We start from the raw sequence: 18,064 nt of genomic DNA on the forward strand, positions 1-18,064 counted from the left end.
TAAATGTACTACATTTACTGGATTATATCATTATTGTGCAGCAGAATATTTTTTCAAAGATGGCAGCTAGAAATGACATGCTGTGTCTGTGCTTAGTTTGTGCAATACTTAAACAAAATGTATAACCTTTATCAATTATGTTGTCCGTATACAGGGGATGTAAAATTGTTATCATTTCACATTTCCATACAAAATAATGTTTATATTATTCGTGTACTACACAAAATGAGCAAGGACAGATGTAGTTTCTGGCGAAGTTTAGGAAATATAGCTTGCCTCTTGAGAAACTGGCTTCATTTATTTTTATTGTGCAGCAGAACAAATGTATTTGAGGATTCTGGAAAACAGGCAGTAAGTGTTGTTCATTGAACATCTGGGATTTTCAAAGATCAGCGGGTGTTTATTTTTCAGAAAACTGGACGACTCACTCTGTGACTTGAACGTCATGGTAACACATAAGAGGCGCAAACTGATGCTAAGCTAAATTATGACCAGTTAGAGCTATTGTTGCAGGCCTGGAGAGAATCTGATCAGACTACATTCACAGTAGAAAAATTAGATCACATGACAGATGGTATTTTCAGTGTTGTTTCAGATGCATTCAATGCTTTTCTTTCAAAGCATTAGCGTTGATCGTGTGTTAGCCTACTGTGTATAGGAAACGTTTCCTACGTGCACGTCTACTCCATGACATTATGGAGGGGTTCTATAACATTTACAAACTACAGACACATACATACACAAGGTACGAGTAGTACAACAGTTGGTACGCACTGTGAGCATATAATCTGTGACTTTATATATATTGTCGTAATAGTAATATACCAGGGATTTGTAAAAAGTGACATTGCAATTATTTTAAACCAAACGATCAGATTTTGTCTACATCGTTATCATGCAGAACCAAAGAATATATCCTACTTTGTCTGCTGGTACAAGGCCACTGCAATTTTTCTGAGGTATCAAGCAAAGGAACCAAAAAGCAAACGGAGCGGTTCTCTACAGGAGGAGGCAACAAAACGGAAAATCACCGTAAGAGCAGCAAGGTAAGGTACAACAAATCTTGTAACCCTGAATCAAACAGACACTGAAACTCAAGTTTCAAATTGTCAGAGCTAATTAGCAGCATTGTATAGACAGTAGTGTTCAACGTCAACATCACCACAGACACTAGCACAGATGCTACACAGACAGCTAAGCAGGCAAAGAGGCTTCTGTGTAAAGACACCAATTTGCCATTTGTCAGTTTAGTTAATCTCCCCCCTCCCCCAAGAAAAAAGGAAGTTGTGAACAACAGGTTTTTTTGTATGAACGAAGTGGAACACATGGAGAGGTTCATTGCATCTTGCTCTTTGCAATTCATAAACCTGATCCAGAGTCAGCTACTGGTGAGATTCAGATTCCTGTCTTTTGCATCATATGAGAGGAGACGTCAGAACTGTAGATGGGGAAGAGGAGTGAATATCAATTTACACTGAGCTCAGGGAGAGAGTCTCTACTTGTCTTTCTCCAGTTGGTTTGTTTTATTTCCAGCTCGGTTTAGCACTTCTGCTGGGCGTCATCGCCTTTTCGGAAAAGCTATTAGTCTTGCGAATATCCTCACGTGTCGGAGGCGGGGTCTCGCTGCGGTAGGTGCTTCGACTGGCGGCCTTCACGCTTTGCACTCGCCGCAGGTTTGTCCCTTGTGGCCGCTCCTCGCTGGTGGGGACTGTGGGTGATACCCTGTTCTGCTTCACGGAGGACTGTCGACCCAGGAGCGAGGGGCTGCGAGATGGGGTGGAGGGGACGGACGGGGGGCCCAGCTCCTTCTTGGTCCTGGAGGTCGAAGCGACGGTGTTACGGGCAAAGCTGGGGACGTCGGAGGTGTTTTTTGCGCTGAGAGTGTGTGAGCTGCTGTTCTCAGAGGAAGCGCCACCCTGGGCCTGAGCCTGGGCCTGAGCCTGAGCCTGAGCCTGAGCCTGGGCCTGGGCCAAGGCTCTCATGGTGGAGCGGCACATTTTCTCCTCCGGAGGAGGCTTGGGGATGTTCCTCAGGGGTTTGGCGCTCGGCTTGTGGGTGGAGGCCTTCTTCGGGGTCGAATCACGTGCCCATCTTGAAACGCCGCTCGTGCTGCTTCCCCTCTGAGCTTTTGACTCGTCGGGAGGCAGACTGGAGTGTCGAGGAGGTCTTGTGGTCTTCTCGCTCCTTCCTCTTGCCGGGGTGCTCTGATCTCGGAGAGGCCGGCGTGACTCCCCACTGTCGTGCGCCAAAGTCCTCTCTCCGTGCTTGCTGCTACCCGGCCTCGTAAGCTTGCTAATAGGCACAACTTTCCGCATGCCCTGGCTCTCGTTGCTGGTCAGCGTTCGAACGCCGCGACCTCCGCTGCTCTTTGTCGCTTTGTTAGCTTTACTCTTCACGTGCGCTGGTTTCCTGCTGCTTCTCTGCACATCTTTGTCTGTGCCTTGTTTTCCCTCAGCGGTGTCGCAGCTCTCCGTGTCCCATTCTTCCGTGGTCGCCGACGGAGTCATGGATGCTGCGTCCACAGATTTCGGTGCTGAAAGCTCATTGGTTGAAACAGACTGCTCGTTAGGAGACATGGACTCCAGATTAGAGGACAGTGAGCTTGGATCTTGCTGGCTCTCCTGATCCTTGCTGCAGTCCGTTGCTCTGAAGTGAAGTCCCTCTTTTGTTAGAGAGGAACTTTCAGCCTCAGAATAATCCAAGGTGACGGAGCAGTCAGTTTCTGTGCAGTCTAGGATGTAAAACACTGGCTTCTTATTGGATACAGAGGTATCTAGAGGAAGGTTTGTATCACAGGTTGTTGATGAGACTGTGCTGTTGTCCTCTTCTTCTTTCTCTCTTTCAGGAGAGGACCCAGCCTGTGTAGGAGGATCTATTTTATCTTCCCACACTGCCTTGAGATCTACTCCTCTTTCTAAAAGTTTATCACCTGGAAAGTTCAGATTCTTGGGAGGTGACCGTCTCTCCTTTTCCAGATCTGTCACCACCACATCCCCCTGGTTGACAAAGTGCATATGATTACTGTTATTGTTTGGACTAGGGAGGTCAAAAGCTTGAGGACCTCGAACTAAAGTATGTTTCTCCACACTAACATTCATGTGGCCAGTAAATGTTGGGTTGGGAAGGTGGACAGGCTTCTGAAAGAAACAAAAGGAGCGAGGCAGAGCGCTGCTTTCTGATACAGATGTGTAATTAATGTTGTTGTTGTACGGGTCCTCGTTATCATTTAACCCGGAGGAGGAAAACCTGGCCAGCGGGCTGATAGGTTCAGTTTCTGCACATGGAGACGTCACCTGTCTGTCGCAGCCTAACTCCCGGTTGTCATCCTGGGCTAAGATCCAGGGTGTCGTCCTCCGCTGCACGGGGCGTCCCGACCGAGGTAGGCTGTTAAACTTGGAATAGTCAGTGGGATTCCCAGTGCCTCCAAACAGCTCAAGGTATCCCTGGAGTTCGCGGTCCGCTATGGAGGTCATGGTGTGACGGTGACGGCGGGCGCTGGCGGAGCGTCCCAGCGGGCTGTGGGGACTCTGAGACCTCTGCTGGAAGAGGTCCAGGAGGCCTTCCTTGGTGAGCATTTCCACATCGTTCTCGCTGCTGCTGCGACCGAATCCCCCGCTCTGATCTGCACCCGACCACGCAAAACGCTTCTCCTCCAGCTCTCTCAGACGACGCTGTCTGGCTGCTTCCTTCAACTCGCGATCCATGTTGTCCTGAGAGAAACACAAAGGTGGAGAAATGTAGAGTGAGAAATGCAAGAAACACACTTAGATGATGTAACATCAAATCAGACGAGAAGCAGTTCAAGCACCTTTTTACCTCTAAATTCACTAATTTTAATAGATGTTTCAATATTGTTTCAACATGATACAATTTGGAGGGAATAGTTTTAAAAAAAAATGTCACGTTACATTATAATAATCATTAACATCGGTAACATCTTATGTTTATAAGACCACTCTTGTCTGTGGTTCACCCTCCACTGGAATGAATGCTTTCAGTCTTCATTAATCCTGAAGCTGAAGTAAGCTGAAGTAAACCACTTAATTTGGAGTTTAAACCAAAAGTGAAAAATGTTGATGATAATCCTCATAAAAAAAATAGATGTGGCACATCCAATATTAGGTCACACGGTCATACTGTGCCCTGTGTTTTATCTGGCTGCAAGACCATTTTCCTTGGGGACAATTAAGTTAAAGTTGGAAATTAAAAGCTGAAACTTGTTGGGTATTCATGTTTCCTTTCTTTCTTTTCTTTTCAAAATAAAGCTGCCTAATGTTTGTGTTTCTCTGTATAAACTTCTTTTTAGCACCACTGCCATATTTCCTGATCTCACTAATCAAGTTAGTGAGTAGGGACATATTTTATTATTACTGTTGGGGAATAATGACCAAAACCACAAAGCATTGTAATAGCCTTTTAAATCAAACTGACCTTAACAGCTTTCTTGAACTTGATGCAGAAGTCTTGAAAGATGCGGAAGCACTCGTCCAGCTTGAACGTGTCCTTGTCTTCACAAAAGAAATCGATGAGAGTGTTTCCCTCTTTACGCAGATCCAGCCTGCGTCTCTTCAGGTCCTGGAGAGTCTGTGCTGAACTCTGAGACAGGCCATCGAACAAACAAACACACACACACACACACACACATTTTCTATTTAGACAACGTTACACACATTTACGGATGTCATTATCTACAGCACTTGAGTCAGCAGCGCCAGAAATGTACAGTGGCCTGGATCCAACTTTCTCTCTGTGTGTCTGTGTATAATAATGTATTACATAACTACTGCTGCTTCACCTGCAGAAAGGGCTCCAGCTGCCGCAGTAGCTCCTGGTCTCCTTGAACCTTTTCCTCCAGGGATTTAATCCGAACATATAAAGAGGAAAACTCCAACTCGATGTTCTCCACTGAGATTCTACATGAGAAAAGACAATTTGGTTATTGCACACACAATAATCACACTGCAGGCTGCAAATCATCCTTATAATGCCGGTAAGCGTGGAAACATTTGAGAACATTTTTCTGAATACACTGGCAGACTGTCATCTGTTAAAGGTGACAACAAAACTGCTGTGAGAAATGGCTTCACATATCCTGAGGGAGGAAGAGAGAGAGGGGGAGGGAGGGAGGGAGGGAGGGAGGAGTAATCCTGGCTCTGTGGTGCAGGAGCTGTACTGACTCCACACAGAGATGACCTTGTGAAGCTGACAGAGCTGAGCTGACAGCCACCAGAGTCACACGGCGTTCTGAACGCGCTGCTCCAAGTGCTGTGCTTAAGTTAGATGTCAGCTTAAGTAATGAGGCTGAGGTGGTGATCAATTTAGCAATAAATAAAACCGTTAAAACCTAATTTACACATCCCAGAAATAACTACACACTTTAAATATATTTATGACAAGTTTGTCAGAGGCTGGTGTGTGTAGAAACAACAAAGAGGGGGAACAATGAGAAACTAAATTTGTCTAAACTTATGGTGAATTTTGGAGTTGCTGGTGTTATTATAGCTCTGTTAAAGCATGAGGCTGGAACAGTACGACTCACTGCGTTACCAAAGTTTGATTGTGATGAAGCTATGGTCAGTAGGGCAGCCAGCCAATCACAGCTTTCGAACAATGCCACCTGTTCTCCACCTGTTTTCAGTGGTAAAGCTTGGAAACTAGTGATGCACAAATCGCAGTTATATCCGCGGGCACTGATTGGACGGGCCAGGTCACAAAAACTGTCATTTTGATTAACAGCGAATGTGTGAAATAATACATTATGTATGAATAAAATATTAATTACATTCTCCAAAATATGAACATATCTTATGCTTCTTTTTTCATCAGGCTGAACTTATATAAATCACACATATATATTATTTAATTTGGGCAGCGTTTGTGTTCGGGAAGTAGCAGTGAGATGCAGACTTTTAGTTTGAAAGGATTAAAAATGTCACACTGTGTTCAGGCTATTGTGAAAATACTCGCGGCTATTTTCATTTGACCAAAAACGGACAACTTTTAATTTAAATAAATTTTTGTTTATTTAAAACCAGCCTGTCAGGGTAATATGTTACCATATCGTCCTGCGTAATATCCCACTGATCGGGTGCTGGTATGTAAATTGTGCTCAGGCGGGCGGCAGGTGGATTAGTTATGCATACATGTGGATTCAGATGACATCAGAGCCGATCCTCGCATCACCACTGGAAACCAAATTTGATGAAATTCAACAACCTCTGGTGGAAATTATCTTGCTTGGACTTACAGAGAGATTCCTTCCAGCCCGGTTGATAACACCATTCTCATCTTCACAGTCAGGACACATGTGCATTGACAAGTGACACCATGTGATGTTAAAGAGGGTGTATGAACACGCTGCTCACCTGGCTGCACTCTGAACATCCTGAAGTTTCTCTGGAAATTTGAGGAGCTTCTCGTCCTTTTTCTTCGCCTCCTGTGTGGAGAGACACATTACACGTTTTCCATCCACAGATTTGGTGCAGTACAAGGTAAAGTGGAAGAACTGCTGTCTGAAGGACTACTCTGTTGTTTTGGTTATGTAAGTGTCTGGCCAGCCACTCTTGGCTCTTTTTCTGTTTCCTGTCACCATCTGCTGTCCACCTGCCCTCTGTAATCCCAGTGTTTGGTCACTGTTGATTCAAGCACCACTGCTGTGAAATATTTGTGGGAAGCTAATTCTCTGTGGCTGACAAATAATCCTTTGATCCATCCTTTATGGGTTTATTTTATATGTTTCATTAAAATTTGGAGTTTTGTCTGGCTTTAACTGTGAAAATCAGACCAGAGACCTTTCAATAGGGAATGTGTAATGTCCTCAAAAATAGTTACCATTACACAGTAAATTATTTCAACTAGTGTGTTTGGCAAAGCTGATGAACATGTTCAGTTCATAAACTTAATCACAGCTGAAAAACAGAGTCAAACATACACATTAATGGCAACACCAGAGACACCTTATATTATTACAAGTAACACAGCGGAGGTTTGAGTCAGTGCAGCACAATTTTACGGTGGCACCATATCAGTAGTGTTGATTTAACTCCATGGTAATTTCTGTAACCTCACTTTGCTGTGTTGTATTGGATTACATAAAACAGTACGGGCCTTAATGCCATTGTGTGCATCAACATTGTATACCTGCAGCTTTTACTAACCATGGCAACAAAGTGCAGGAGGTTCATCCCCGGCTTGTTGGCCTTGGTGTCGGCCAGTGAGAGGAGCGAGGACAGCTTAAAGCCCACAGCGTTCCCTGCGTAGCCGCCCTGAGGATCATAGGAAAGATAACAAGAAAATTAAAGGACGAGTCTGATTATATTTTATATTTTTCTTATTGTCGGAATCAACAATGAAGTGACCCTACTAAAGTGTATTAAAAGCCTAGTCAAACAGACGACATTGCCTTTGGCTTCAGGAAACTTACGGACAGACTGTTTTCTGGCATGTTAGAGACTAAATGATTAACTGATTAAGATTATGAGAAAATAACAGGAAGATTAATTCTTAATGAAAATAGTTGTAAGCTACAGCCCTACACTTATTTGATTTTATTAGTTTTAATTACTTTTTCATATTGATATGTTGCCTAAGATATCCACAATAAACATTCTTTAATATCTTGAATAGAGGGTTATTGTCTGTTTTATGGGGCATATATACAAATTCAAATCAATACAACACTGCAACACTGATGCACTTGAGAGAATTGTTCAGTATTTAGAGAAACATCTTTACTTCCTTCGTGAGACTTAGATGAGAAAACTGGTACTGCATGCTACATATAGACCTAGAGGCAGCAGACAGTTAGCTTAGCTTAGCACAAATACTAAAAACAGGGGTGAACAGCTAGCCTAGCACTGTCCATAGTTTAAAACGATTGCGCTTCCAGCACCTCTATGGGTTTAACAAATGACATATAATGTTTTGATTTGCTTTAGAGGTGTTGGTAGGTGGAAATTTGTTTCCTTGCTAAATGGTCTTTATGCTTCGTATTTGGCGGACAGATACGAGAGTAGTATCAGTCTTCTTGTATTTCCCAAAATGTCAAGCTGTTTCTTTAAAAACATGTCAACGAGCCACCTCGTTACACTGGGTGACACGTTCCCTCCACATATTTATCTGTGACTGAAAACAGTCAACCCCAACAAATGCACAATATACTTCAGTTTGAGTGATGTTTGCTAAAGACAAATTACTGAGCCGTTTTCAAAAATCAAAGATAATGTTGAGTCAGAGCCACAGACAGGTTAGAGAAGCTGGAAAATATTCGTCTTTTTAGTGGATTTGTTCACAAAAGAGAAAGAAATATGACACCAGCCTTATCATTAAATCAGACAGGCAGGAGTGTTAATGTATGAAATGAAAGATGACTTGCAGACTTACGGCATTCATGATGTTTCCGGCCTGCAGCACCAGATGCAGGATGGCATGAAGCTCCTCACAATTCATCAACTCTATAGGAAGAGATCAATAGAAAGCAGATCACAACAGCCCGTCACACACCATTTTACTGTCGTTAAACACCACACACACACTTGACAGCCAGCAGTAATAATGACAGCGTTTTTCAGACTCATCTGCAGTTACATGAATTTCCTTTTACATTTTGACCACCTGTCCCTTTAGTGCTAACAGTAAGGCTAAATGTTAAATACTGCTGATAGTTTTAATTAAATGGTGTCATCAAAGTTCTCCTTAATTTTCTCCATGCAGCGTTTAGGTGAGAGCCCTGCAATGCAGTGAAAAGGTCACGCTATTGTAGAAACGAGGCTTTAAGAAAAATGCAATACGGCACAAAGAGGCAGGGCAGTGTGACTCAGCTAAAATGACACTGAGGCTCAAGTGATGCTCGAAAAAATAGTTTAATATTTTTCAAAGTTTGTTGGTGAGTTCATAAACACCCAGAATATGTTTGGGGATGTGGATACAGGCATGTGATCTGTGTGTATATGTGTGTGTGTGTGTGTGTGTGTGTACAGCTACACTTCACAAATTCAGCAGCACATAGCATTTTCAGCCATGCTAGCGTCATCGGATGGTCGTTTCATTCACTGCTTTTCACCAGATTCACGCTCTGCATAATAAGTCTGACTTTTTTTTTTTTTAATTTGTGCAAAAACTTATGACATTCCCATCAGCCACAGCTGTATATTGTGTTTTGCATTAGCATGCTAACACGCTATGGTGAACATGGTAAACATTGTGCCACCATAGTGCCTAAATAGAGCCTTAAAGAGCCTTAAAGAGCCACTAGCATGTAGACTTTTAGTCTTGTTAGATCATGTTTAAGTTAATTTTTACATGATGCCATTAACAAAAATTCTGTTGCTGTTATTCTGTAGCACAGGCTGAGCAAGAGGATAAAGCACACATCAGGCTGCTGTGTTGTTGCACAGCAACTGTCAACTGAAATTAAACAAAGCTGATGACAATTTTTGCAATCACTTATAGTCAATTTTACAACTTAATTGACATATCTTTTTTAAAATCAACATTACAAAGCAGCACCAACATGACACAGCCTTCCCTCTCCCCTCTGTCCCCACATCACTGTATCTCAGGTGACACGTTCCTGCTTTTTGTTTATCACCGCTGACGGCTCAAATATCTGGGCCACCCGTCTTGGATGCATATGACTGTGTGTGTATGATGAAAGCGGAGCTCGTGTGTTGTTACCTTTAGTGGCGACGCGGACGACATCGATCTCGTGGCTCATCACAGCACAGGAAGGGAAGAACTCTTCACGGAGGACCATGGCCTCGATCCGAATCTCGAACCTGCCAGAGACAGAGCAGACGAGGCGGTTAAATCTGCGACCTGTGATGAATCTCACTCTGAAGGTTGTGATGGGATGGAAAATAGTCGACTGTCTTGTTTAAAAACACTGGTGAAGGTTCCACAGAGAGCTTTAACTATTGTTTCATGTGTGGTCATGGTTGATGGATGGAGAAACAGGATGCTTACTTAGTGGAAATTAACCTGACAAATCTTCATCTTGGGTTGAGGCTTTTAGCACCTCAGAATACTCAATAGTCATTTAGAAGTAATGTTATTACTCACTACTCTGAGATTGTTTTTCATGCCACTACTTATATTACAGGATTTACTATAAATAATTTTTTAAAAAAAGGAAGTTTTATTTCAATACTATGGTGCCCACAGGCCTTAAAGGGGCTATTGGAGGCTACAGTGAGTTGCTATCAGAAAGTGACGAGACGGGCCAGGGCTAGCTGGTTAGCGTGCTAACTTCAGTAGAAGAAAAGATGTGATAGAGATAAGAGTTAATATTGGCGTTGCTTTCCAGTGCTGGAGGCAGCTCTTGGTGAGTAAAGGAATGAAGTTTGATATTGAACTTGTAATGTTTCTTCTAGACTGGTAAGTAAACAGCTGTTGATGCTAACATTGGCTATGTAGCGATAGCAAAACTTACAAATAGCTCATTTCAAGTTCCACTGGCATTTGATGCTGGCTTTGAGGCTGTCTATAGCTGTTAATTGGTCCAATCATTGCATTATTTCTCCATCACACCCCCAGCATGGGCTACTGCATCCACTCTCCACTAATACTAGTATATACAGCAATTGCTGTGTTACCACTCCATGCTATTGGAGAAAAGAAAATCTGGAGGAATTAGATTAGGCCCTTCTAGAGAGTATGAAAACAGGCTCATAGCAGCAGCACTTAAATCTTTGCAGGTAGGCTCATTTTGGCACTTATATCAATATCTACTGAATCTGGGACATTGCACTTGAATTATATGTACAAATATAATACTTTTACATAAGCATGTGAATGAGGAAAGCATTACACGGTCACAATATGCTCAATGCACAAAATGATAAAACTCTAAACAGTGCAAACCCTTCACCTTTCACTGACTGCCAAATAAGTGACTTCACATTTCCCTTTGATACAAACTACACCATTGAATTCAACCTACCGTGGCACCTGGATCAAGAGGTACATAAAGGAATCGACGAGTGTCAGCTTGTCTGGGTCTCCCTTAAACATCTGCAGCTTCTTGATCTGTGGAGGAAATAAAGAGAAAGGGGAAGCTCAGCGTCTACAGTCTATATAAACTGTCTTAGATCATGAGTTTTATTCAAAAGCTTTATGCTATTCATAATTTGTTCAGAGCCAGACATGCACAACACAAATAGTCAAACACAGACCTCCTCTGCATCAGGAAGGAGCTTCATCAGGTCTTTGAGCAGCTCTGCTCCATAAATCTTCCCTTCTCCTTGTCGAATGTCTTCAACAATGGAGCGGTTGGACCTGGAAGTCAGATAGCTCATTTTAATTTAGTTCCATGATGAATGGCCCAGGTGCTCTCTTTTAATCCTGTGTTTATTTGGGCACTAAGCCCAACTCTTCCTCATTGACAATGTAGTGGACTATATAAACAAAATGAAAAGCGTCGTCTCCAGTTTATACAGATTTTGTCAATGAGTAAACTCACAGAAAAGAAAAAAAACTGTGCTTAGATACAAATCGCAGAACTGAACTCATCTGTGCAAGCATAAACTGTCCCCTCTACTGTGCATGAGAGAGCTGCAGTGCTCATTTTTACACATCGTGTCCTTCGTGTCCCAGGTCTATAGCGCTGCAACACAAAAACTTCCCAGATAGAAAGATACATCTGGCCACATGCTTGTGTTCCTTCTGGCTCAGTATACAGCATGATTCTGAGATGCTACTTCCACATCTGGACCAACTGTGGTACATGTACGGAAAATCATCTTCCAGCAGTCAGTCAACACCGGAGAATAACAACTGGAGTCTACCCAGATGTGGAAATATACGGGTCAGACCCTGTAGACATGACACTGGGGTGTATACTGGGCCAGAGGTTTCATTTTTCTATCTGGGTTACATATATCACTGCTATGAAAACGACTATTAGAAAGCTGTCATTGACAATGTCCAGCAAGCATTCACCTTACAAATGTGATGCAACCCAGTATTGAAGCTCTGTAATAAACATCACCTTTATCAGCGAGGCTTATAATCTGCGATAGGTTCATGTTCATTCAACTCCTTGAGGCCACAGTTTGCTTGTTGTATTATATCTCAACATATTCTGAGCTGCTCCGTCAGTTTTACCCACTCACTGTACTGCGGGTCACAGTGCAGGCTGAGGCGACTGTGTGTGATTTCTGAGCCTAAATTTATGGGTTGCTGTATAATTAGTTTTGCACTTATAGGACAAGATATTAGCGTTGAAGTGAGATGAGAGCAGGAGAGTGTTCCAGTTCACTTCTGTCAACAGTGTGACTCTACTACCACCAATGTAAACTAAACTCCTTTAGACTAGAACACAGAATACTGACTATGATTTTTTTTTCCTTTGCTAGTTTACTTTCCTTTGCCAAAAAAACTGAATCAGATTGGAAGCTGTTCTTAACCTCAACTCTGAAATGATGGGCAAAAGACAAAAATCTCCAGCACAGCTTATTACTGAACAAGTCCTCAAACGAGCATATCAGATTATCAGCGACCCCACACATCCTCCATGATGTCTCTAAGCTAATGCCATCAGGAATGTGCTTTAGATTGCCTGCTTGTAAAACAATAGTGGGAATTTTGGTTTTATTCCAGAAGCTATTAGACTTGTTAACAGCATTAGTGCAAGAAATGGTCACTTCACCTTGTGTATAGACTCATAAATCCACTCTTTATACCTTACAAGTACCTTTTGGAAGTATAAGTATCCTTCTGTATTTCAACACGTTATAATATATGTATTTTTTGATTGTTTTATGTATGTAAACGAACTTTTGTTTGCAAACTTGCTTGCACCAAATTGACCCTTGACAGATGAATTAAGTATTTTGAATTGAGCCGATATTGTTAAAAGAAGACAATGAAAAGAGAATCACAGTGACAAAAGAAACATTTGTGATCATAACTTTCTCCTTCCTCACAACTCTATTTCTGTACATCATTTTTTACCTTTAGTTTAGTGTTAATATAAAGTTGAGCTCTGCACTTGTTATAAAAACAGAGTATTTTGTAAAACCATATAAGAGAAGATAGGGGGTAATATATACAGATGATAGAGATGAGCATATATTAGTGTTGAAGTCAAATGAAAAGCCACAAACAAAAATAAACACCGCCTCTGCTGAGGTCACTGCTCAGACTCAGTCCTCACAGAGAACATTATGGCTGACAGTCAAATGTCATTAAAATACAGTGGGGAGCCATGCAAATACACCGTCATGCAAACAGACACCTAACACACTCTTCTTCAGCCTAGTTACTGTATGTAACACAATGCTGAGTCTGGTTGAGCTCACCTCGAGAGCTCCTGAACCAATTAATTAAAAACAATGGAGCGGTAAGAAAGCCGATTAGAATAAGTGACACAGATTTTGACCCTAATCTCCCTCAGTTTTAAAGGTTTTGAACGGATTTTTCCTCGGCCAGGCAGTAAAACACAAAGTGAAACTGAGAATGTTTTCATGATACTATCAGTGTTGGGTCTCATATCTCTGGGACAGCAGCGTGAACAGCTAAAACACATTATCAGTCTTCATTTCATTTCATTTCTGCAGTTCAGAGTCCTAAAATCTCCTTTGGGATCAATTAGTGTTTTCTCCAGTGTTCATTAGCCACTCTGTACCAGTGCTCCTTATACATGGCCTCATGGTCACACCATCTCTAAAGCAGTTACACAACAACACTGAGTTTCATTTACATTACTCCCAATGAAATATGATACTGTATACTAAATATGCGGACAGGGAAAACCTGAACAAATGAGTAGAGAAACACAACAAATACAGATGCCTCCACACCATCTTATCAAACCCTCCATGACTGGTTTGATAAGTATGAAAATGATGTGAATCATAAGCTATGACCTTCCCAGTCACCAGATATCAATCCAGCTGAACAGCCATGGGTGATTTGGGACTGAAAACTACACTACATATGATACAAATCAAAATACCAGAATCTATAATTTTCTATGCATGGCCTCACAACAGCAGCATCGTATATCGGACATCATGGCATCACAGGTCTATAAGCTACTGTTCTATTTCCCATCACTGACATTGTCTTAAGTAGAAGTACTTATTGAAGCTTGGTGCATCAAGCAGATAGGCAAATAGATATACAGATAGACAATTACAGACGTTAACAGGTTAACCAGTGCAACGCCATGAAAGGGCGTACATAAACCCAGTTTCTCACATGGCTCCATATTTTAAAAAATAAGGCTAATGCATATCTCTCACAACTTTTGGATTCCTAAACTTAAACATACCAAACTCATGTTGTGGTTTTTGACCTTGACTTCAAAGTGATGCACACCGTCTGTCCCTGAAACTCTAAGGCGCCTCAAACACTATCAATAAGAGCCTCCTCTAACCTTGACCATTGCTGAAGGGAGTAGAGCAGCTGCGCACTCACCAGGCTGCAGATAAACAATGGACTACAGTGACCTGTGACTGACCTGGTGTGAAGACACTTACTGAATAAAAGAATACAAACTAACCGAAAAAGAACAGACTTGTAGAAAGAAGGCGTGTGATCAGTCTCCATGAAGCAGCAGTTTTATCATATTCACTCCCTGGACTGACACGACCTGGGTTGCTATGAGTGCTAACTAACACACGGCAAATCACGCGAAGCCTGTTAGCATTGTTACCACCACAATTATCAACAGCAAATCACTCTCCAGTGCCAGAGGATGGCCCCCCCCCCCCACACACACACACACACACACCTTTCTGGCATTGGAACTGTGAGGGCTGTGTACCTTTCCTGACATTCACACCCACTTCACGCTGCGACTGACCAGCTGTGTGTGTGTGTGTGTGTGTGTGTGTGTGTGTGTGTGTGTGTGTGTGTGTGTGTAGCCAGGGTTTTTCTCTCTAGCTCTCCTTTCCCATTTTTTCATACAACTATTTCTGTCACTTTTTGTGTGAATAGCCGAGTGCAAAACCATGAATGCCTTCCAGGAGACACTGCTTGAAAGCGTGCACTCTTTAAGTTGGCTTTTCCTTTAGTTTGTCATCCCTCTGGACATGATCCACTGAGCGTTATGGAAGCAGCTCTTCCCTCAGGTGCTGATGCCGGTGCGGTGGAGGACTTACTTCTTGAACTGCTTCAGGAAAATGCCCACATTCATCCCCCTCTTGGAGTCAAGAATACTGATCTGAAAACAAATGAAACCATGAGTCATTTTACTGTAGTTCTCATTAGCAAAAGCTTTGAAACAGGAACAACACACCCCTCCCTACTCCCGGCCACTCCTCGTTGTTTTTGCTTGTGTTACCTACACCTACCCCAACCCCCCTACCCCCACCCTCAGAGTCACCCTATGGGACACTGAAATTCCACCAGGCCACACGTGTAGGTCACGCCTCCTTCATTAACAATGGCTTGCACTGTCCTCCTTTAATGGGTACAGAATGTACATTTTTAAAAAGGCTCCCTCACAAGACCTAATTAAAGCTTTGAAACAGCGGCCACACACTTCTGCTGTGGTTTGAATGACAAACAGTGAGTACAGCTGAGGTGGAAGAAGACACGTAAAGAAACCATATGATGAAGCGTACATCCACACACTGCATAATAATATAGTGCTGAAATTATAAGTTAATTAATCGGTTAATTATTTTAGCAGAACTTTGATAGCTTATTAATCTTTTAAGTCAGTTATGAAGCAGAAAAGCAAACGTTCTCAGGTACCAGCATCTTAAACGTGAGGATTTACACCTTTTCTCCTGATTATAACACTGTAAACATCAGACAAGCAATCTGAAGATGTTGTCTTGGGCTCTGGAAACTTCTAATTTTTTGAATAATTTAAAAAGGAATTAATTTATAATGACACTACTCTTTAGCTGCAGCTCTAACAATACTATTAACCACATATCTTATAATACAGTATATGATACACACAAAGGCTAGATAATAGATGGCATTAGAGATATGTCTCTGCATGCAGAGATTGTGGCTTTGTTTGAAACTCCCAAAGGCGTATTTAGTAACAACTGTTCAGACTTTGAGGTTTGTCCAGCTGCAGTCAGTTCATTGTGACATGAGTATCCCTACGCCTCACGCAGGTTTTGCTTTACAGTTCACATGTTTCTGTCCAGGAGCACTCAGTGACGCAAGCATGCTTTTGTGCTGATTATGGACACAAATCATTTTTTTACACTCAGAGAAAAGCTGTAACTGGGCACCGTTACCTAATGTGTCCCTGCAGGGATGTCTGAATACACACTGTATTCTGAGCAGTGTAGAGTTATGTGCTGTAGCTTTTGTATGATAATGATTCTGAGACTTTTGAATCCCATCAGTGGCGTGTTCAGGACCTGAAGTGACCAGTACATCTTGCACATGTTTGCAAAAACAATAGAAGTGGATGTTAAGAGTCTGTATGTGTCATGACTTCAGGTTTTATACATTTATTGAATCTGAGCTCTGAAACGAGAACCTGAGAATATTTAATTCAACAGAAAAATGTGATTTCATTTTACAAACTGAGAAACAAAGAAGTGATCACTGAAAATCATAATAATGAAAAAATGTCACTATTTTGATTGCATGTTTTTTTTTCCATATTTACCTGGATGACAATGTGCTCAATAACTGACCTTACTTTTATGGTGCTCTGGTTGGATAATTCACTGAGCATCTATGTATATATACTTATCCATACACCTGATGAAGGTTGTGTAGATCATGGTAAATGAAGAGTGTGGAAGTTTTTCATTTGTATAAAAAGGAAAACATAAAATGTTTTCACCCGGTTAAGCAACTAAAAAGCATTCGACACAAATACAAGCACTTTTGGATCCTATCATCATCTTCTATATGATACAAACAGGAACTCATATCAATCTCTAGAGGAGACACTGTAGGGTTTTAAAAGGTGGTTGTACTGGCGAGTCCTCTGTGTTAAATATAGTGACTTCCAAGGCCACAAAAGGCCATTTCAAATTAAGGAGGAAGAATAATCACTCTACACTCCTCCATCACCTGTTGCAGGTTTCAGTGTTACAGCAGACTCCTAACAACCACTCACCTCATCCTTACTGCTCTCCTTGAATGAGCGGGATCGGGACACCCGAGCTGAGGATCCAGTGGTTGGCGCAGCCCCTCGTATGCCCGTCAGCGCCTCCTCCTGCTGCCCGAACAGCTCCTCCACAGAGCGGACATCGATCTGGTACTGCTGCTGCCGCACCGCCAGCGTCCAGATGTTGGGCTTCCCGCGCACTTTCTCCTCCGGGATCGGCTTCCAGAAGAAGCTGCGCACGCGTCGCTTCTTCCTCGCATTGTGGTTAGTGGAGGTGGTCGCCAGGGGTGGCGGAAGAGGGGGAGCCCCCGGAGGTGGGGGCGGCAGGGGAGGAGGAGGAGGAGCTCCATGCTTGGAGGTGTCAGGGCCGACACTAAGGGAAGGTAGTGCGGAGTGTCCGGACATGGAGGACGGGTCAGAGGTTGTGATGGAGGAAGTGGTGCAGCTGCTCCCCTCGCTGCTGCAGCTCTCTGGCTCATTGGTTGTGGATGGACAACTCATAACAAGCATCACAGGGATAAGCAGTCAGCATATGAGCTCTATGCTGAGAGACAGTCTTACACAAACTGATTATATCTGATCAGTATTTCCTCTTTTTCAAAAATGATCTCCAAAGAACTGATTTCTTTTCTTTTAGGTGCATCTGTTCAGTCTGAAGAACATCAAAATGCTGCAGTGCTGTCCCCTCGCTGCTGGAGGAAGGCGAGGTGTCCCTTCATCTAGTCACAATGAAGGGAGCATGTCCTTTGATTCTGTCCATCTCCATCACTCAGCTGGTCATCCATCGTGCTGAGCAGAGCCTTTGAAGGTTACCTCCCGGGGGAAGAGGGCGGGCGGCGGCGACGGCCATGGAGCTGGAAGAGCAACAAAAACAACACAGGACAGGATTATTCAGAGGTAGTCATGCATACTGTCATGGACAATCTGAAATTAGGGGAAATTAAGGGGTGTGACAGATCAAAAGAAAAGGGGTACCCAGTCAAAGGGGCTCACAATAAGGGTAATGGCAAATCCTATTTTTTTTTCTAT

At 42.6% G+C, this 18,064-nt stretch overlaps 1 protein-coding gene across 1 annotated transcript; it reads right to left on the reverse strand.

Moving 5' to 3' along the window:
- Positions 1-1,523: 1,523 nt before the first annotated feature.
- fhdc1 (FH2 domain containing 1) lies at positions 1,524-17,545 on the reverse strand. Its single transcript, XM_022738335.1, has 11 exons — positions 17,045-17,545; positions 15,105-15,166; positions 11,172-11,274; positions 10,940-11,025; positions 9,676-9,776; positions 8,383-8,453; positions 7,158-7,265; positions 6,366-6,436; positions 4,796-4,913; positions 4,432-4,596; positions 1,524-3,710 (listed from the first exon to the last, which is right to left on the reverse strand). The coding sequence occupies exons 1-11, from the start codon at positions 17,543-17,545 to the stop codon at positions 1,524-1,526; spliced, it is 3,573 nt and encodes a 1,190-aa protein (XP_022594056.1).
- Between the last annotated feature and the right edge of the window lie 519 nt (positions 17,546-18,064).

This window comes from Seriola dumerili, unplaced genomic scaffold, assembly GCF_002260705.1.
Source record: "Seriola dumerili isolate Sdu_G_001 unplaced genomic scaffold, Sdu_1.0 BDQW01000035.1, whole genome shotgun sequence".
Lineage (NCBI taxonomy): Eukaryota > Metazoa > Chordata > Actinopteri > Carangiformes > Carangidae > Seriola > Seriola dumerili.

Coding starts and splice junctions, on each gene's coding strand:
- fhdc1 (XM_022738335.1), bottom strand. CDS start 17,545: ATGCTTGTTATGAGTTGTCCATCCACAACCAATGAGCCAGAGAGCTGC. Junction 9,777..10,939: donor CTCTTGATCCAGGTGCCACG/GTAGGTTGAATT, acceptor TGTCTCTGGCAG/GTTCGAGATTCGGATCGAGG. Junction 4,597..4,795: donor AGCTGGAGCCCTTTCTGCAG/GTGAAGCAGCAG, acceptor GGCCTGTCTCAG/AGTTCAGCACAGACTCTCCA.